This window comes from Astyanax mexicanus, chromosome 18, assembly GCF_023375975.1.
Source record: "Astyanax mexicanus isolate ESR-SI-001 chromosome 18, AstMex3_surface, whole genome shotgun sequence".
Classification (NCBI taxonomy): Eukaryota; Metazoa; Chordata; class Actinopteri; order Characiformes; family Acestrorhamphidae; genus Astyanax; species Astyanax mexicanus.
In genome coordinates this window covers 16,058,060-16,080,705 of record NC_064425.1, presented here as the reverse complement: position 1 = coordinate 16,080,705, position 22,646 = coordinate 16,058,060, and the positions used below count along the sequence as shown (strand labels likewise).

General features: G+C 39.9%; 1 protein-coding gene across 2 annotated transcripts in view; it reads left to right on the top strand.

Moving 5' to 3' along the window:
* The first annotated feature begins 6,152 nt into the window (after positions 1-6,152).
* Positions 6,153-22,646, top strand: part of smtnl (smoothelin, like) — a 34,366-nt gene continuing 17,872 nt past the window's right edge. The window contains exons 1-2 of one of the 2 annotated variants that reach the window (XM_007245936.4): positions 6,153-6,304; positions 7,980-8,595. In XM_007245936.4, coding sequence (XP_007245998.3) covers positions 8,113-8,595 — 483 coding nt within the window. In that variant the 5' untranslated portion in view covers positions 6,153-6,304; positions 7,980-8,112. Of the gene's footprint in view, positions 6,305-7,976; positions 8,596-22,646 lie in introns of both variants that reach the window. The other variant, XM_007245937.4, reaches the window with a different exon arrangement.

The window sequence follows — 22,646 nt, the reverse complement described above, 5'->3', positions numbered from 1 at the left end:
TTGTACATGAGTCTGCATGCGCTAGACAGTACAGTATGCATTGTGCACTCAGTGAGTCATATCAGCTAACTCACCCAACAAGCTCTCCTGTGTTGCCTAAGAAGATGACATCGTCTAGGCTTCTCAGTGACTTCTCTGGGAAGTAATCGTGGTTTTGACTTGGTCACGTCCTCCTGCTTTGTCTATCAGCTTTGTTAAAGTGTTGCAATACCTGGATGAGCTATCACAATGACTGATCTCCAGTCTGATAAACATGATTTTTCCAGTCTAGGCCTGTGGGGTCTTGCTTGGTCCTATACGATCAAAGGGGCCTCTCTGGGTTCATTTGGTTCAACTTGACCAGCATGGATCTGCAGCTCCCTGTAACCTTACTCTTATAAGAACTGTTAGGCTAAATATACAGCTTTGGAGAAACTAAGAGACTTTTATTTTATAAATTATGCACAACATTTCTCCCAAATTCCAAATAAAAATATTGTCATTTAGAGCATTTATTTGCAGAAAGTGAAAAATAGCTGAAATAACAGAAATTACACCTCAAACAATGCAAAGAAAACAAGTTCATATTCATAAAGTTTTAAGAGTTCAGAAATCAACATTTGGTTAAATAACCCTGGTTTTTAATCACAGTTTTCATGCATCTTGGCATGTCCTCTTCCTCCAGTCTTACACACTGCTTTTGGATAACTTTATGCCTTTACTCCTGGTGCAAAAATTCAAGCTGTTCAGCTTGGTTTGATGGCTTGTGATCATCCATATTTCTCTTGTTTATATTCCAGAGGTTTTTAATTGGGTAAAATAAAAGAAACTCATCATTTTTAAGTGGTCCCTTTTTCCCAGAGCTGTATATATATCCACTTACATTATTAACTCACTGTTGCTGAAAGTTCAGAAATGTCTTTTAAATTGACAGGGCCAGTGCCTCTTAATTTCCTGTAAGTAATCATGATTATTTGAACAACTGCAGATTGTCAGATCATCCATGTTATGTGGAGGTGTAGGCGACCTAGATAACATGCTTTTTTTGGTCGGCCTTACTGGGTACTAGAAAGTTTTGATTTCCAATGAGGCCAGTAATGAGACCAGCAGGGGTTAAACATTCCCCCCATCTGGGTTGTATACTGCATATGGAGCATGGATGTTACCCATGTGAGATTAATCATGGGGCTCTTTTGGGAAGCCCAACTGTGTCTCACTAAAACCCCACTCAGAACTAATGTCCACCTGGAGCTAATCTACCTCATGCTCCACCCAGGTGAGCCCCAAATGAGCATGTTGGTTGTAACTGTGCCAGTGTCTGAAAGAAGACCCAAACTATCATCCTCAGATCAGAAGGAAATTGACTGGGTGGTCAGGAAAAACCCATGAAACACTAAAGCACAGGCCTCTGATTAACTGAAGGTTGGTGTACACTGAAATGTACACTCAGTCATGCCCATGATGATTGTATATAAACTTCCAACCACAACTGTATAATAAGTGTCAAGCATGCTTGATATACAAGTGTTAGTACAATACACAGTGTTCTTTCTGTGTGCTGAAGGCATTCGTCAGCGATGAGCCTGAAGCACTGCTGTAGTAAAGCTCTGTCACAACAATGGTTCTTAAATCTTCTTTTTGTGTTGTTGTTGGAGGCTCCCTGCTTTAGGGAACTATAGAGAAAAAAATCTAGAGATAAAGTTAAGACTAATTCAGTCTGCTTGAATTGCTTTTAGAAGAATCATGTACACTGTAAAAAAAAATCATAGATTTTATTTGTAGAAACAATGTGCATTCATTTTCTTTGAGTAGAATTTACTCCATATTGGGAGCAGATGTTACCGGAATTGAACAACTAAGAGACAGAATGGTCATGACTTGTGTCCCTACAACCCTCACTCACCATCAGGGTGTAGTCTTGACCATAGCTAACTTTCCTTTGGGTATTGATTACTTAAAACTTAAAAGAGGAATATGGCAGGGATTAATCAATCAGCATGGACTAAATTAAAAGTGAAAATATCTATTGTGGCCTACAACACTGTGGTCAGGCAGTCAATCATTATAATAAATATTATATAACTAAATACCAAAAGGTAAGGTGAGGGTGAGGGGGGTGAGGTGTTGGGGAGTGGACACCCATCATTCAAAAAATAATTAATTTATGCCAGAAACCAATAGGTAAGATGCACATTTTGCACTAAGAAAAGATAAGAACATTTTAATATTAATATGCGCATTGGATTATAAGCCGCATTTTAAGCGACACTAGTAAGGAACAAGAGTGTCGCCATGTTTTCCTTCTAATTCAGCAGGTCTCGCCGCTGAGGTGGTCGCACCTAGGCAATGCTAAGTAACTGTAATTCTTAAAAAAAAGTTGCTGGACGTTATCTGAGAGAAACAAAGATTTCTCTCCTAAAAACTGTTTATTTGGGTGAGTAAAACGCATTCGTTTATTTACCATTTGCTTACTTTACAAGTATTTTAGCGCAGTTAGCAGCGATAGCCACGGTTAGCAGCAGCGCTAGCCGCTGTTAGCCACAGCAGCGCTAGTCATGGTTAGCAGCGCTTAGCGGTGACCAAGGGAGCTATCAGCTAGTGGTTCCTCCCACATTCCTTATTTTACAATCCGATATACTTATGGCGAAAGAGCTTGGGCTGCGTTTAGCGGCTAATGCTGCTACAGCCTCAGTGCTGAGAATTAAACTGAAACTCCTGTATAGCGCTGCACTTCAGCGGAGTGACTTTACTGCTCCTTACAACCTGACTGAGAAAATTCATACATAAGGGGCACTGACTATTTTGGGGAAAATGAAAGGTTTTATGTGTTCCTTATAGTGAAAAAAATACTGTATAATTTTAGTGTGTCTAAGCTGTTTAGGCTATGTTTCATTTATTCAAAATATTATGGGGTGAACTGTCTCAAAAATAGTGACTGCATTTTACTTTTGCAATTTCTTTTTTAAAGCATAATGAACACAATGTTTAATAATAATTAATGGCTTTCCTAAAGTATTTTACTCTTCACACTTTAATTATTGTGTGTAAATGTTTCACAGTTAACTTACATTAACTTACATGTGTTACATGTATCAACCCCATGAATCTTAATATATAGTGTGTAGAATTAGTACATTTACCACATGTAAAGAATTAAACTTCAGGGAAACAGCCAGTACTACACCACTAAACAGCTAGTGCACTTTCAGGGCACTAAAGTAAGCTTTTGTGGAGAATCTGATCTCCCTACGTATCTGATAAGGGCAGTGAGGTTGGGGATAAAGCTCCACAGCTTTAGATACAATAACAAACTGGCGTGGGTAAGTGCACCATTACACAGGTTCAGAATTCCCCGCCTGGCCTCTCTCACTAATCTTGCGAGAAGTTTACAACCAGAGCTTGGCATGAGAGCCTAACATCACCGGGGTATGACGTTATTCAAATTCATATTCACAGGGAGATAAAAAAAGAAAACATAGCAACAGTTTCTCAGGCTCATGAAGTTTTAGTGATGGCTGGCAGATGCAGAGTTTTACTAAACCCTGGTTTGGTGGAGAGCTCACGGACAGAGATCCAGAGAGATGGGCTGAGAGGGAAGAACTGACAGATTCTCTGGTTGCCTCCCCAGCATGGGGGCTTCCTGCCGGAGCTCTGTGTGCAGTGTTCAGACACAGCTCTGTAATGTAAAGCCAGCGGGGGGTTTGGAGGGGCTCGCGTCCAGGCTGACAGTGTGCCGTTATAAATCACCTCCACTGTCCCTCAGCCTCCAGTGTTTACAGTAAACAGTGGGCTGGAATGTAAAGTTGTTTCAGGCTTTATGTTTTGGCTTCATTATCAGGCCGGTGTTAGGTCATCAGTACTGCACCCTCAAACCATCCAGCACACCCTCACCCCTCACTCTCCGACCAGGAATGTTTGCTCTGCCTGGGATCTGGCACTCCTTCACAGACACACACACACACACACATCCTTCCACATCCATCAAATCTGCAGCGTTACAGATTTATTTGTATGTATCATATGATATCATGATTTGATCATGACCGGCATCGTCTATGCAAACAGACAAGTGAGTCTGGCAAAAATCACACCAACATTCAGTGCAGAAGGCCCCACATGTATATCTTGCAGATTACTGCATCATTTTTTAGCTTTAATAGGACATGGCAAAACTCAAGGCATATATGATATGATATGATAAGTCATGTCCCATAATTCTTGACCTGTCATTGTATACAAACTCATCCAAACGATGAAGAAAACATATTAAATTATTTAATTAACAAAACAAAAAAATGTTAAACAAACCAGAATATGTTTTATATTTTAGATTCTTTAAAGTAGGCATACCTAGCTTTAAGTTCACAGCTGTCCAGAGTTAATAAACTGAGTTTCTCTCAATTAAGTTTGTTCCACCATTGAGGAACTCTGTATGAGAACAGTCTGGATTGCTTTGTGTGAATGTTTGTTTGGTAAAGCGAGGTGACGTTCATTGGAGGAGCTCAGCGGCCGGGAGGAAGCATAAGCCTTCAGGAGTGATCAGTGCAGGTAGGAAGGAGCTTTTCTGTCATCACCTTGTAGTTAATCTAAGAAAAGCAGGTACACATCCTTTTTAAGACACACCTGATTTTCAGAAGAATTATTGTGCTTTTTAAATCTGTATATTTGCATATATAAGATTTCTGTATGGGTTTTATCCCTATATAAAACATGTAGCTTCCTGTATTGTTGGATGTGCTGTGATTATCACTCAAAGCCTATCTTTGATCTGTATTATTGATTTGTTTACTTAGAGTAACAGTGAAACTTCAGAGGGTTTGAGATGAGTGGATTAAACAGCAGAGGGCACATTCTTGCATTTTTAATCAATTAACTCACATTTGGCCCCTGTATGACATTGTTATTCATAAAGATGGAACAAAAAATACATTGCATTGCTCAAACGAAGTCTGGATTTTATATGCATCATGTCATATCATAACAGAAAGTGCAGTGTTCTTATGATTACTTAACGACTTAACACAGTTTAATGCAAGTGTGCGATCATTCAGGCATGCTGTTTTGCACAATGTTTGTATGTGTCACCACATACAAAAGCACCCTACCTCCACGTCTAACAATCTTGTGTCCTCATTAAAAAAATAATAATAATAATATAAATATATATGGAAAAAATTAAGAGACTTTAGTTTCTAAATCAGTTTCTCTGATTGTGCTATTTATAGGCATATGTTTGTATAAAATGAACATTGTTGTTTTATTTTATAAACTACAGACAACATTTCTTCCAAATTCCAAATAAAAATATTGTCATTTGGAGCATTTATTTGCAAAAAAGATGCAGAGCTTTCAGACCTCAAATAATGCAAAGAAAACAAATTCATATTCATAAAGTTTTAAGAGTACAGAAATCAATATTTGGTGGAATAACCCTGGTTTTTAATCACAGTTTTCATGTATTTTGGCATGTTCTCCTCCACCAGTCTTACATACTGCTTTTGGATAACTTTATGCCACTCCTGGTGCAAAAACTCAAGCAGTTCAGTTTGGTTTGATCTTCCTCTTGATTATATTCCAGAGGTTTTCAATTTGGTAAAATCAAAGGAACTCATCATTTTTAAGTGGTCTCTTATTTTTTGATCTTGACAACACAGGGGGGTGTCAGACAGAGTTCACTGAAGAAGGGCTGGCGTTGTCCTTCTGGTTTGACCTTTTTTGTGTCGTCCACTGTATTCAAATGTACTCGGCCCGAAGTCTGAAGTGTTCGGGGGCGATTTTTGACCCCTTAATCTTGACCCTTGGGTGCGGTTCTGCTGTGGGCCAAGTAAAGCGGGGCCGGACAAACAAAAGGACTGTCTGTTCTGTCCTGATGTATGACAGTGCTGGGAGAGAGTGAGACAGCTGACAGCACATACACAGACAGCAGGACACACAGGAAAGAGAGAGAGAGAGAGAGAGAGAGAGAGAGAGAGAGAGAGAGAGAGAGAGAGAGAGAGCAAGCATTCATTGTGCTGTGAAAGTGGAGAGTGACACAAATACACTGGAAAGGGGAGAGGAGGGGAGCAGACAACAAAAACAAGAAGGGACTATTTCCAACAGGCCGCAGTGGGCTGGGAGAGAATGCGACTCCAACTCTCCTCCCTCTTTTACTCCCTCGCTCCCTCCCTCCCTCCTTCCCCTCAGTGCTCCCTCCCCCGGGCTGAGGAGTGGGAGATTAACCTGACTGTGTGAGCTGTGCTTTAAAACAGTACGGCGCGCAGAGACTCTCACACAGCTGAGGGAGCAAGACTTTGACTGAGCTGAGGAGACACAGCTGAAGACACAGGTCTGTAGATATACACATATAAAAATATATATTCACAAAATTACATATATAGCAGCTTTTGTAGCAGACTATTCACAAGTGTTAATTTTTGTGCTTTTTTAAAAATAATGTTTTATTGATTTTTTTTTTTAAAGTTTGTATCATTTAACTTCTTAAACTTCAAGATTAGATCGAATAACTTTTATAAAGTTCCCAGTTGTTACTAAATCTTTTTACAATGAAAACTGTGGTTCATTGAATGAATTTCATTCAATAGGTTCATTAATTACACATGAATAAAGTCTATGATCTATGACTTTTTTGTTATTTTTTGCTACAATTATTACTGAAAGATAACTGTTGGTAGGGCATACTTTATTCGTGTACATTTTTGTGAACAGGTTAAAATAGACTTTTTTGAGCAAGACCTTCATAAAAAATACATAAATTGATCATTTAGTGCTACGTCAGTGGATGGATTGGGAATGTGCAAGTCTGTTTAAGTTCTGAGGTGATATCTTGTGAGTGAGGTTGAACACTGGTCAGCATGCCAGTCAATTATCAAACAAGTTCCATGGAGGTTGCATAGGATAGTGAGTTCCTTAAAGAATGGGACATTTGATTTACGAATTTGTGTGGCCATTACACATTCTATAGAAAGCATTAATTATCACCCCCAGTGGACAGTGCAGTGGGTGATAATGATTGTGTCCGGTGGTGTCTGGCTCAAACTGTCCGTGCAATTGCAGAGGACAGTGCAGTGTTTTTTAACTTCTGTGGAACATGGAAAAATTCATGGGACACAAAATTAGTTTCTGTCCTATGACTTTCTGCCATGTCAGAGTATATTTAAGCGAATATTCCTTGGGAAGTGTACCTTTTGATATATGATTCTGTTGTTTTGAAAGGAATTATAGGCCATGCTTGGTCATGTTTGAACAAATATGTTATTTTACAGCTATTTTTCTTTTTATCCATTGGAGTGAAAGGGGAAATTAGACTTATAATTCAAAAGTTGCAGTGTAAACACTGCAAGTTTTGTGGAGTGATTAAAAAAGGAAAATAGGTTTTATTAAGAAAATTACAGACTAATTATCAGACAAAAAGTACAAAAACGTACCAAAACTATGGACATCATGGACTTCTTTACAGTACAGGTGACAGGAAAAATGGGATGTAAGGTCAATAGAACAAATACAGCTCTCGAAAAATTAAGAGACCACTTCAGTCTCAGAATCAGTGTCTCTGATTTTGCTATTTACAGGTATATGTTTGAGTAAAATGAATGTGTTGTTTTATTCTATAAACTAAGAACATAATTTCTCCCAAATTCCAAATAAAAATATTGTCATTTAGAGCGTTTATTTGCAGAAAATGAGAAATGGCTGAAATAACAAAAAGGATGCAGAGCTTTCAGACCTCAAATAATACAAAGAAACCTATTTCATATTCATAAAGTTTAAGAGTTCAGATCAATATTTGGTGGAATAGCCCTGTTTTTAATCATTTTTTATGCATCTTGGCATGTTCTCCTCCACCAGTCTTACACACTGCTTTTGGATAACGTTTTGCTACTCCTGGTGCTAAAATTCAAGCAGTTTTGCACTCTAATGCCTTTTTCATCTTAGCCGTGAAGTTGTGCACAAATGAGGATTAATGTAAAAGGGCTGGAGCTGACTGTGCTTTGTCTCAGCAGGTCAGTGTTGATGTTGTGGACCTGCAGTGGAACCTGCGTGGGACTTCTATTAATCTAAAGAGAAACCAACACACACTTCAACAAGGTCTATTGAGGAGTTCTGTAAAAACTGTGTGAAGCTTCAGGTCTGGTAATGATGGACGCCGGGCCGCTGGTGGCAGTGCCCGAGGGTTCTCCAGAGGGCGAGACGGTATGTGCCGCTCTGGCTCGCTACGAGGCCACCCTGCGAGACGCGGTACGTGAGATCCATGTGGACGTGAGCGCCTTCAAGCTGGGCGTGGAGCGGCGTCTGGAGGAGGCCCTGCGTGTGAGTGGCCCACTGGGCCGTGCTGTGGCCCAGCTGCAGCAGGAGAACCGGCAGCTGCGTGGCCAGCTGGAGGCCCTCACCCGCCAGGTGGAGATGCTGACCGGGACGGTATGTGACAGGAGCGCTTTGCTGGGCACCGGACCACCGCAGACCAAGGTCCAGAGTGGCTCGGTTGGAACCCAGCCTGATTCCTCCCCTCCTGCTCCCAGTTTGGGCGCACTGACCGGCTCGGCCAGCGGTTCGGCCTTCAGCCCCTCCACCACTCGCTTCTCCAGCAGAGCTACCTTTTCTGTCAGCAGCAAGACTAACGTGAGTACCTCAGTGACCTCACTGACCTTTTAATTAAAACTGATTCTTCAGAAATTATTTCACTGCAGTTCAATCAGAAACAATTTAATCATAAAGCATCAAGGTGTTTTATCTCTATATATACAGCACTGGAAAAACTGGAAAAAAAGAGACCCCTTCAGTTTCTGAATCAGTTTAAAGTAAAATGAATATTGTTGTTTTTATTCTATAAACTATGGACATTTCTCTCAAATTCCAAATAAAAATAGTAATTTAGAGCATTTATTTGCATAAAATTAAAAATGGCTGAAATAACATAAAAGATGCAGAGGTTTCAGACCCCAAATAATGCAAAGTTCATAAAACAAATTCATATTAATAAAGATTTAAGAGTTCAGAAATCAATATTTGATGGAATAATCCCTGTTTTTAATCACAGTTTTCATGCATCTCGGCATGTTCTCCTCCACCAGTCTTACACACTGCTTTTGGATAACTTTATGCCTTTACTCCTGGTGCAAAAATTCAAGCAGTTCAGTTTGGTTTAATGGCTTGTGATCATCCATCTTCCTCTTGATTATATTCCATTTTTAAGTGGTCTCTTATTTTTTTCCTAGAGCTGTATAGTCATAGCATTGTTTATTATTCGCAGCCCTACTCTATTGGCAATCTAATGCCACCACAGTTTGGGACATAAGACAAGCCTCTTGCCTCTTGCAGAATCTTCAGATAATACATCTTCTGGCCCAATACTATCTGTAATCATGCCAATATTTGGTTACAGTATTTGTTTATTTTAGAAAATGTAGGCTTAGAGATTAGATTAGTTTGTGGTTAAGGTTTGCTACTCATTGGACGTCGTTCTGCGACCTCTATACTGTATAAACATTGCATATACAGTACATGGAAAACCCTATATTGTGACTTTGAACTGCTGGTCAAAACACCTAATCTAGCCTATGCAGATTACAGCAGACATGTGCCCATGTGGTTCAATCTGTGATACATGGCAGTGCAGCACTGTAAAGACAAGCATCTCCTAAGACGTAAAAGCATGATTTGTGGGTGCAGTTGGATCGACAGTGTGTTTTCTGAGCCAAGAAAGCGGATGATGTCAGCCTTTCAGAGTACAAAAAGATCTTGGCCATCGGAACCTAAATATTTAGACACCCAGACGCTGAAAGCATATGAAGAGTTATTACGCTTTCACGGCCAGAGTAAATTTTACACGCGCTTCTTGCGCAAAGTGCCTGAAAACTGCAATGTTTTTCAATGCTTGATATATGGTCGATGAGTTTGCGGGTTAAGAAGGAATTTGGCTCAAGACAACGTGCAGTAAGAGGACAGTTGTTTGGGCATACAACAATTGGCCTTAGACACTAAAAAGTGATTGTGTGTGTTTAGTTAGATGAACTAGTATTATCATGTTAAGGGAACTTACTTACTGACAGTATGACTAAATAAGATGAGGTTTCAGTCAAATGTTTAGTATAAACACATGTGCCATGTCTTTTTCCATTGGTTCCTGGCACCATATATTTTCATATTTTCACATGTCCTCCCCATCACTTGCCACTAGTGTATTGTCTGTCCCCTAAAGCTACCTTCTTTTGGGTGCATCTTTGTATGTTATATGTTGGGTAGCCGCCAGGCCTCAATGTTGTAGGCTGTAGGAGCAAGTTACCTTTAACTTAGTTACATTATGTCTTTACAACTCAACTCAAAGTAAAATTATGACTGAATTAAGTTGAGTCAACATTTATGTTAGTGTATCCAAATTATATTAAAATGGTTGAAAAGATTTACATAAAACTCATCGATTCAGTCTCATGATTTTAGTGTAGTCACTACCAAAGTGACCAAAACTAGGAAAATCTTTGCGAATGTAACCAAACCACATTTGGATTAAACTCCATTTTATCCTTGAGTTGTCAAGTAGATGGATTTTCTGGTCTGGAGAATATCTCAGGTTATGGTCCAGAAGTTGTCATATTGTCTGCATATGGTGCTGCTCTCGCTCCAGCAAAAGTTCTTTCTCTTTTCTTTGAGTCTTCCTCTTTTTTCCTGTGTTGAACTCACAGCTGCAGCCTGTAACTCACAGTGCTGATAAAACCAAGACCTAAGACAACCGAAAACTCACTAAGAACAGCTCTCTGTTCAGCTTTCATCCATTTTTAGCAGCTCATTCTGTGTGTGCTTCACATCGGATCATATATCGTATGAAAATAGACTTATAAAACATGCAAATCAATGAATGGTTGTAAACTTTATATCAGTTTCTGTGTGGAAGAGTAAACAATGGACCTTTCTGCTCACAAATAGACCTGCTGTTGCTAAGTAGAAAAAGCTGTATAGAAAGCTGTCAAAAATCCCATTCGACTTGGTTGCTAACATAGTTATAAATATAAGGGTCTTTTCAATACTGGGATGCAAATCTGTTGTAGTCATTTAGTGCTTGATTGTGGTCTGGAACCCATGAACATTACCCAATACTGAGGTTCTTCCAAGCTTTTCCATGCTTTGCCAGGCCTTTATTGCAGCAGCCTTTGGTTACTGGCTGTATTTGTGTCTTTCTGCCTTCTGTTTTGTCTTCTAAAGTAGGTAATTGTATGTATAGATTGTAAATATTGTATCATTATCAGCTGATTTATCAGCATTTTAACTAAATTCATCAGAAAACAGTAACTAGAGATGGAAGAATCACCTATTTATCGGTATCAGCAGTGTCAGATGCAATTGCATCCACTAGTAAATCTTAAGATCTGCGATCTGAGATTATGTGATCATCAACCGCTAATCAATAAAACATAATACTAATGTTCCTTTTGTGATAAAGCAAAGTAAAGACTTTTAACATTAATAACTGGATACCCCTCTTGAGTGTTCATTACTCAGCTTAGGACAGTGAGTATCAGAGCACAGCAGAGCTAGCAAAGATAGCTATCAGCACAGAGCTACACAGTGCATGTCTACATTGGAACTCCTGGGCTGATGTTTGACAAAGTTTTATAAGAGACAATGCTCGGGACATTACAGAAGCCCTGTCCTTCGTTACCAAGTTTGTCTGAAAAGGTGGGATACACCCCTGCACTCAATCAGTGTCCAACTCAAAAACACTAATCGGTCCACCTCTACCAGTGTCACATTTCCACTGACAATCTAGCACGCCAATACTATAACTCTGCCTCCACCATGCTTAACAGATGTATGACTGATTTCATCTCTCAAAACAATCTTGTTTCAGGAGTGGACAGGTTTTTCTTTCTTTTTTTTTTTTACATGTTTTTAATCAGTTTAATCTGTCTGATCAGTTCTGGGGTGTTAACAGTTGTTTACATCTTGAGGTAAAGCCTCTATATTTACATTCATTTGAGGCATCATTTGATTGTAGTCTTAGACTAGATTATTTGATAAACTTCCTTGAAAGTGTTCTTGACTTGGGTAGATGTTATGTAATGTACTTGTTTTCTTTTTTTTTTACCAACGAAAGAATTTTGCAATCATCTAATTTAGAACAAGAGTTGTATTTCTACAGCCAGATTTTTCCTAACAGTCCAACTTTAAAGATACATACAAAATAAATAGAATTCTAAACTTATAACAGACAAAGTATTAAGCTTTTAATACTTTGTATAAATAGTTTACTTTGTATAAATAGTTTTGCAACAGTTAGGAGAAGATATAAAGTTATAAAAATGCACTGCAAGCTTAAGCATGGAGAGTTGAACTGGCTGTCATGAAGAAGTGCATAGACTCATTTTTCTCAAGCTGCTTTTGGCCAAGAGGGAGAGTGTGTGAAGGCTGTTATCTTCCCTTCTGCCACATCCACACCTGCAAGCTCCATAATGAGTTTGCTACGTGCTGGCCTTGGACAGCAGCACAGACGTTTCAGTGTTTTTGAGGAGTTCTGTCTGTGCTCCGGGCTATGACCCTTCATTGGAAAGATAGAAAGAGTGAAAGAGAGAGTGCGAGAGAGAGAGGGATGTGTGCTGGCCTGTCCCACAGTAGTTGTCCTCTTCTACAAGCACCTGCACATATCATTCTGAGCCTATCAAACTTTATCTTCTCTCACACTCCCCGCTCACTCGCTCACTTGCTCACTCCGTCTCTTCGGCCTTGGCTGTGGATGTCTTCCATCTTCCATTCCGCTTCTCCTTTTCCTCCTTTTTTTTATCCCGGCTTCAATCTGGGTCTGTCGCCACTGTATCTGCTCCGTCTCTCTCTTTCTGTACACTCTGTTTGTCTCTCACACACATCAGTCTGTCTCTCTCTCTGTCATTATGCGGCCTACGTGGTCTCTGTCGGGACTCCTGGAACTTGTGCCAGAGTTCAGCTGAGACCACATTAACCTCATTGTTTTGGTGGATCAAGTGGGGCACCCTGGGTTCCTCACAGGGTCGCCAACTTCCCACAAATTTACAAACAAATCAAAGTATCTAAAATTCACCCTGTCTTTAAATCTGTAAGTGTTTTTTTCTTTTGGAAAAAAAAAAGTTTTGTAACTAAACTAAACTTTTATTATCTGCTTGTAACTTTCCTCTTTGCAATACATCAATATCTACATTCTATAGATTTTACAGTATATGGCCACAGTCAAATGTCAAAATAATATATTGAAGTTAACAGATTAAGCTGATTAAGTGATGCTATAGAATGGGGTCATCTAGATAGAACAGGGGTGACCTAGATAGCGTCCAGAATTTCGTCTAATTTGGAAATATTTAAAAAAAGACAGTGTTTTGTGACTAGATTAACACAGAACTGTCATGTCATAAATCAGACACCAAAATACTATTATGTCCCATGACTTTTTACATCGCACATGAAGGTTAAAGTGGTGAGTGGAGAAGGGATAAAATGTTATGTTTAATGGTACCAGTGTGCTGGATTGACCATCTCTGCTAAAAACTGGGGTGTCTGGTTGCTTTTCGCGGGAGTTCTGGACACGTCACACGTCTTTACGTACTTAAGTCACACGTAAAGCCTCTAAAAGAGGATCCCGGCTCAGTTTTACAGAATGCGAGCAGCTGGTGGAGCAATGGAGACTTCAGAAGAGGAACTTCAGAGCTCAGAGTGTAGTTGAAGTGAAGTTTCTGACTGAGCGCTCTCTTTCTCTGACTGAACATAACCTGGAATCGGATTCATCCGCACTGAAAGGAGACCGCATCACACTCGCCCAGTTTAAAATGATTCTTCCGCGGTCTTACTGTGCACCATAGCATGAATATCCTCCTAGGACTCCTAGGTGACCACAACACAACATTTTGCTCTAAAAGGGCCTGGTTACCTCTTATGAGGCCATTAGAATGTCACCTAGTGGTGGCGGAAGAGTTAAAGGTGTTACAGTTTCGATTTTGTTCAGAAATGTAAATGAACAGTAAATACAGTAAATGTTTACGTTTTTTTTCTTTGTTACGTCTTCGTATTGAAGCAACACTTAAAATGAGCCATATTGTTTATAGGGGCACAATTGTTGTTTCTACTTTTGTTTTGCACTCAGGCAAAAAATCTATGTTTAACACATCATTACTAATTGCGACTTCATTGTGTTCAATCAAAATATAAAACTAAAGTCCTCATATGTGGACAAAGTTTTAATCAGAAACTACATCATGTAAATCAGGTGCCAATTAGCCCAAGAAGCAAAGAGAAATAAAAAAACATGTCATGCAGGAGTTTGGGACAGGAGTTTGGGAGGATATATCCTTTTATAATTTCATTCTTAACATTTTCAAAATAAGAATAAAAAATATGGTAAACAGAGTAAAAACCATCCAAGTCATGTCAGTAGGTCCACAAATTTAAGGTTGGCAACCCCGTATTCTCTCCTGCTAATCGTTGACTCCAGGGGGGTAGCAGAGTGTCCCCCAGTTGCTCCACCTCTGTGGCCTACGTGGTCTCTACAAGCCCCCCTGGAGTTTCTCCCACAGAGTTCTTCCCACTGTGGACTGCATTAACCCCATTCCTTTGGTGTATCTGGGGGTACGTTGGGTTTTTCTCCTCCCCCCTCCCTAATGTGAGCTCCAGCAGGACTATCCACCAGAGAGAGGAATGCCTCTTTTCCAAATAATCTCTCCTCCACTCCTCCATGCTGTCTGTGCTGAAGAGCCCAGCGCTGCTGTTGCCAATTACTTCTGCATTTCTGCGGCCTCAATGGGCCATTGTGTCGACATTCTGCCTCATTTGAAGTACATTGAGTGAGTGAGGATTAGAAGAACACCCAGGACACTGCCCCCTCTTTCCAGCCCCACCACCTCCGCTGCTCTTCCACTGCTGATCCTCCATTCTGAGCTTTTCTTGTTACAGTTTCCAGCATTACACCTTTCAAAATGACACCTTTCATTGGATGATGATGCCATTGAAGAATCAATATGATCTATGGCTCAACCAAAATGATAATGTGGGTGATTCAAATGGATGGACCATAGGCTTGGTAGATTTTAGGTTTGCATGGATTTGATGTGAGTGTTGTTACTGGGAACCAGTTGGGCGTTCCAAATGGACCTTATTGTTAAAGCCCACCTTAACCTCTCATGGGTGCCATCTAGGCCCAGTATTTGCAGTGAACAGCCCAGTTAGAGAAAGTTTTTAACCCCTTCCGGTCCCATCAATGACTTTGATGGTGCCAAAAGGGTCATATTTGGGGCCAACATGGAACACCTTGGAGAAAACTTTCTGGTAGACACTTTTTTTGGGGGAAATTTCCTTCAAAAACCTGTCAGTGGATGGTTGGTTGTACAATTGGTTTAAAGGAAAATGCAAGTCTGACTTTGAGTTTGAGTCTGAGCTTGAGAATGCCCACATTTGTATAAGTTGTGAGGTGTTATCTTGTAAATAAGTCCTAATAGTGGTCAACAAATAGATGGCACTTTACATAAAGATATTATGGTTGTGTGTGGTTTATGTGTGGTAGTGATCATGACCAGCTGCATCTGGCTGGAATTGTCCATGCATACAGAAAAAAAGTTACTCTAACAGAAATCACATCCACATTCACTGGAGGAGGCGGCACACAGATTCCAATATATTCCATATTAAATGACAGTAAAAGTGTGAGAACTCTTCTAAACTGTTCATTCAAGCCAAGTATCATTTAAAAAAAAACTATAGTTTTAATAGTGTTCCAGGCCTCATCTGCTCCTCACAGCTCTTCATACATAGTTCCTCATAGCTCCTTTCAGCACCAGGGACACGTGGACATTCAGAGACCACACCTGCTCACCCCAACATCTGGACATCCACTCCCTCTCGGTTCTGTTCCAGTTGTAGAAGGAGGAGCAGCTCCGCTTCCCCCCTTTTCCCGGTAATTGTGGACAAATTGTTCTCAGGTCAGTGAGTTATCGTAGATGATTCTGTATCACCTCATGTTGATGCACTGTACATTTCTCGCACCTTGTCTTCTGACGGGAGGCGTATTTGGGTCGGTGTGTGAGTATCTGTGTGTGTGTGTGTGCGTGTGTATTTGTGTGTGTGTGTGTGTGTGTGTGACAGAGCTTCTACAGGGCTTGTGAGTTAGTGCAGGAGGTCTGGGGGAGAGATAAGATGTGCATGACTCTTATCTGTGGAAACTCCATCAGAGGACACTCACTGTCTCAGTGAGAGAACCCAGATACACACAAATACACACACACAGACACACACACACAGTGTAAAAGTGTACTTAATGGAGATTTTATTGTATTTCTATTTGTCCATTCATCACAGCATCAAAATGTTCTCACACAATGCAATGGGTAATTGCTTATTGTGTGATATAGTGATTTTTAATTTTCTTCACTAGATCTCACTATAGGTTACATTTGATTGGATGTCAGTTATAAAAATGTGTCAACTACCAATATAATCATCACTCCAAAGGGTGATGTCACTCAGCACAAGGCGTCTGTGAGCTGATGTATTGGAACTGAGTCGCTGCGCTTTCCTCCGAGTGCGCTGTGGCGCTGCTCTGCAATGTTGCATCAGCAGGAGTTTGAAAAGAGGTGGTGTCTGACTTCACATGTATCAGAGGAGGCATGTGCTAGTCTTCACCATCCCTATGTTGTGGCATCACCAGTGATGGGGGATATACAGCTGATTAGCAGCTGAATGGGTGGGACAATCTGCCTATAGCCAAATTAAGAGAAATAAATGGGAGAAAATTAGAAATAAATATTTAAAAAATAATTCAAATTCTAAAGTTTTTGATATCTAAACTTCAAGTCCTTTTTAATAATTAGGATTTATGGAAATGTTCACCACCAATCTTGACATGTTTTTGAATATTCTCTGTTTGCTGGGCTGAGTATTCCTATCTATGGTGGGTATTTGTAGAGAAAAGATTTTATACCCCAAGTGAATGGGGAGCAGTAAGAAAACCAGAACATCTAAATGTTCATGCTGGAAACATTTGGCCTCTACAACTACCTAATTATAGCCACACAAACAAAAGAAAACCATAGCATTATATATTTAATTTAGCTATATTAAAGAACACACAAAAAAAAGACTACAGAGAACACGCTTCATCACAGCTGGACGTTTCTCACACCAGTCCAGCTGACTGAATGAATGAGCGAACAGCAGCAGGTTACAATCAGACAGTGCTGTTTATCATGGCTAATTAGAGAGGGAGAGCTGTAATGCTCCATATTCCTGGACAGCCAGTTCCCCTTTATATCCTCCTCCCCTACGTTTATACCATTACTCAGCTCTGCTCTTATCACCCTCCTTCCTCCTGCAATCAGCACGCGACCGCAAATCAGGCCCTGCTTTATTATAGTGCTAATGACCCAGGTATGGCCTAAGACTCTGGTGTATGTTTGCTAAATGACTATAATGTGCTTTTCTTAAAGTGCTTTTGGCTGTGAGCTTCGGCTCACATGGGCAGCATGTGTGAGTGTGCGCTGGAGTGTGCCAGTGTGACCAATGGCACCTTTGTATGCCAGCACATCTGGATTTCTGACTGCAGTGCATACCCATTCGTAAAATATGCCCAGGTTATTCCTAATCTTGGACGTTTCGCTTACGTGGAGTGAAGAGGAATGCTTCTTGATCTTGTGCGCTCAGATCTATATTTGGTCTGCTGTTCTCATTTTAATGGTATTGGTGAGGAAGCTTGTTTTAATATTCAAACAGAATGACTAAAATTATAAATTTGTGTAGACTGATATAGGCAACTCTCGGTCATATGTATTGAGCTACACATACAGAAGCAGTGTGTGATGCTTCTGTGAATTGCAACGATTAGTTGAATTCACTGTATGTGCTTGAATATTCATGCCGTTTCTGCAGATTTTGCACTGTAAGGTGGATTGTTGATGTTATGTCAATCCCTTTATAGCATCCCACACATTTTCAATCAGGATAAATTTCAGTTCTGGTGATGCTACTGGCATAATGGCATAGTGTCTTTGTATTTAAGGAGAGCTCTTGAGATGACAACAGTATGTGGACAAGCATTGTCCTGCTGGAATGCTGTCTGGGCTGTCAAAAGCCCTATCTGTATGGGATTAGTTTCTCAAGGGGTCCTGGGGTAATTTTCACTTTTGTGGGGGGTCCGCTGTGATTATATTCCCATCTGGAATGACCATGTATGTGTTTTTCTCAGATGTCCTCCTACAGACTGAATTATCTACTGTTTTTCACTGAACTCTGTGGTCCTCCAGTAATTTTATTCCTGTCCAGACTCACATCTCTGAGTTTCGTCACCTCGGGATTAATAAAATAGCTATTTGTCCACTGCCACGCACTGCATGTTTCCACAGAGATCCATGTAAACACAACAGCGAGTGGAAATGGAGGAGCTACTGAACGTGATGTCATGTGACCGAGAAAGCCTAAAAACTTACTGGTCCTCCTGTTTTTTTAATTGCAGTCCAGATGCAAGAGTTTTAAAACTGAGTAAAAGTGTGAAATATTTTTCACAGACGTCCCCCTGAGAAACTAATACTGTCTAGATAGGGCTATAGTGTCTGTAATAAAAATCTAAAGGTCTTTTCATGGCATCGTACAAAATTACAAAAGTATGACTTGTGACAACAAATTATTGATTTCTAGTCTCCTGTTCTAGGCTAATTGTGTGTGTAGAATTTAACGTATATGTATAAAATGAAGGGTATTAACACAGTAATTAGCAATGTTGAGTAAACAGATGGAAATGTACTGATTTGAACCTTGAAACTAAATTTAATTCATTATTTTCATTCAGTGAAAAAAGATATGATCAGGCTCCAGATCTCCCTTAGCTGCAGCCGACAGGGTAACGCCTGCAGCCCCCAAATCCCGAAAGCCCGTCAAGTCATAAATAAAAACCCAACACCTGGTTATGTATGTCAGTGAGTTTTATAGGCACCTATTTGAACGTGTTACTCACTGCCTTTCCTTCTCTGTGTTTGTGTGTACATGTGTGTTTGTGTGTGTGTGTGTGTGTGTGAGTTTGTGATATGCATGACATTTTAAGCCCGGCTGTGGAGACTCCCGGCCCGGTGCCAGCACTCTCACAATGGAACAGAGCATTTCATCTCCCGCTGTAGCCCTGCCTGGATCTCCATGTCCAGCACAGATTCCTGGCAGAAGAGGAAGAATAGAACAAAAAGTTGTGGCTGTGGCTATTAATACAAATGAGTGAAGTGTGTGTGTTTGTGCTGCCCTTCAGTATGTTAGCAAAGTTACCAAAAACCCTTAAAATTACTTTTGGAAGGACCTCACTTAAGATAAAGCCTATAATATTTACACTTCAGTATAAGTCTAAATGTATATGCACAGACTATTGCTAGTTGCCCCCATTGCTTACATAAACATACAAATGCACACAAACAGTAGCGAAGTATTGCCAACAGAATATGACTCTATGTTTAAACTATTGTTCTAATGCCAGGCATGGGCCAAAGTGGTATAAAGTCTCCCTGTGATTTTTGGTATTACTTGCACCAAATAAGTGGATGGATGGATGGATGGATGGATGGATAGATGGATAGATGGATAGATGGATAGATAGATAGATAGATAGATAGATAGATAGATAGATAGATAGATAGATAGATAGATAGATAGATAGATAGATAGTCAACTTCTCACAGCAATGCTCCAAAATCTAATAGACAGCCTTGTCTGGACAGTAGAATGCTGGACAAAAGCAGAATAAAGCTGATTTTTTGAATAAGTGAATAAAAAGTGGTTGTCCCACTTATTTTATAAAATACCCTTTATTCTTTTATGAAGAGGTGGCAATATGACAATATTTTAATACATTGTAATACATGTTGCTTTCATGATGCAAAGTAAACTTTTCTAAGTATATCATGAATATTGTCAGTGAATGAAAACGTAAAAAAAGTGCATATTTCATTGCAAAAAGTGAAATTAATATTTTATCCAGTTTAATCTGATAAATGCAGCATATTTTCAATAAAAAAAACTGTCCTAAATGACTAAATATGAAATAGTAATTGAATAGCAGTTATTAGGAATCTTATTCTACTGGTGCATATCATTTGTGTATCAAAATATGGCTATAAATAATTTGTATTATGAAAATGTCTTTACATGTTATGATATAATAGTTTTTTTTATTTATGTACACCTCTATTGTGTTGCATAAACTATGTTACTCTCCTCTATGTGAGGTGATGTTGGACCAAACAATACTTTATTTTATTACCAAATAATGATGTCATTGTGGTACAATCGAAATCTAAAGAACAAGTGACAAAATTAAATTATATTAAATAATAAGACCAAAACATTAAATGAAGACATACAAAGGTTTTGCATGACAGCGACAAAATGGGACATATGTGTGACCCTGCATCCTGACACTGTATAAAGACAGACGTGTGTGAATGTGTGTGCGTGTGTGTGTGTGTGTGTGTGTGTGTGTGTGTGTGAGAGAGAGAGAGAAAGAGAGAGAGAAAGAGAGAGAGCAGGCTGTGGGTGAGGGGCTTTAGGGAAAGGCATTTGGCCGCTCCCATGCTGCCCCTGGTCGTCCTAATTACTTCCAGGCAATGCCATGTATTTTCATCTCCCTGGTTACAGGTTAATAATTCTCTGTTTATGGGGTGACCTCACTGGCCTCCAGACCTATTGTTCCTCCCCACCAGTAAGGTGTGTGGATGTGCATATATGTGTGTGAGTGGGTGTGGGAGTGAGCGTGTGTGTGTGTGTGTGTGTGTGTGCATACTCACATAGAGACCAGTATTCAGGCAGGCATGCTGGGCTTTGGCTGTGTAAACAGTCTGATCAGTATTAGCCTGATATTCACTACTGTTCAAGTGTTTAGGATCACTATTTCTGCATTATACAATTCGCATTTTTTGTAGATTTGTGTATAAAATAATCCTGGTATAGTTTATAGTACAGTGTCATAGGTTTTGAAGCACTTATATTAAACTGTAAAAAAAATCAGATGTGTTCAGGATGATACTCAGAACTGCATTCCCACAGAATTCCATCATTGAGAAAGCTATATAACACATACGCTGGAGCTATTTTAAGCAAATTAATGTCAAGTCTGCCCCATATCTGGATTTCACCTTTAAAAACAGATAATGTGAAAAGAAATGACTATAAATCTATAATGACTATAAATCATAAATTAAACTAGAAAATTAAAGTGACAGTCTGTAAGTTTTGGCGATTTGGCGGATTTACTGACCTCTCTGGTGAGAATGTGTAATTGCAAAGAGCATGTGGAAGAGTACTTTTAATGCAGCAGGTTAACGTAAATAAATGTATATGTGAAATTCTGTGCTTTGATGTATTTTATTTTTATTACTTTGTTCATTTATGAAGAAAAAAAATACTTTTAAAATTCAATTACTGTTACTTTTTTTTTTACTTATAATTATACTGGAATAACAGTGGCTTTCTGCAATAGCCGGACTTTAGCACTTCCTCCAGTCATTGTACTTCCACCATATATCTTGCGTTTGCCCTTGCGGCTCCCGACGGGGCCAGAGGGCAAGGCTGGGCTGAGATTTTCTGCAGCTGGTGGTTTGAAACCCTAAACCAGACTTAGGCTCTTAGATCTTGGGTGCCAACTGCTGTGCAGTCGTGGAAGGATGGTCTGACCTCCCCCCACTCCCGTCCATCCCCCCTCAATACACTGTCCCAAGCCTGGGGCATTCTGCCTGACCCTCGGCCCTATCCCACCCGTCTGCAGGCGGAGGAGACGTACATCCTGTCGCTGGGGTCATCACCAACCTTCTTAAAAAAATATGTAAAATCAGAGCGCACTCAGCGCTGGGTCACACGTGCTTAAAGCAATGATTTAAGGCATGCTTGTCTTGCTTCTATATTTTTGTATGGAAGCCACAAGACTAATGTAGCCAAAAAGTAATGTAAACTTGAAGCCAATAGTTTAGCACTGTCCTCTAATGGACAGCTAGCTGTACACATACATTTTTTGACAAGCTGAAAAAACAAGGCCAGCAAAAACAGCAAATCATATGTAAAAGAAGAGTGTCAACTGACAAGATAGCCAACACAACTGTATAGAACTGTATTGATAAACCTCTGTGGAAACGAGCTGACTCAATGACTCAATGATCAGTGTAGGATGGCAGTTTACTACAGGGCGACCATAGGCATAATGGAAATGAACAAAAGTGTGTAAAACACATAGTTCTAGACCAGGGGTGTCCAAACTACGAGGTATTTTAGAAATAGAATGAAAGTTGGCCCACTGTTACGCAGGTTTTTATAATGTGAGATTCTAAAAGCGGAGAGGGTGCGCATTTCTAGCGCAGAAAAACGAGGCCAAAGAGTCTAAAAACGGAGAGGGTGCGCATTTCTAGCACAGAAAAACGGGCCAAAGAGTCTAAAAGCGGAGAGAGTGCGCATTTCTAGCGCAGAAAAACGGGCCAAAGAGTCTAAAAGCAGAGAGAGTGCACATTTCTAGCTTAGAAAAATGGGCCAAAGAGTCTAAAAGCGGAGAGAGTGTGCATTTCTAGCGCAGAAAAACCGGCCAAAGAGTCTAAAAGGGGAGAGAGTGCGCATTTCTAGCACTGAAAAACGGGCCAAAGAGTCTAAAAGCGGAGACGGTGTGCATTTCTGGCGCAGGAGTCTGTGGCCTGTGACTTCAAATATATTTCTCC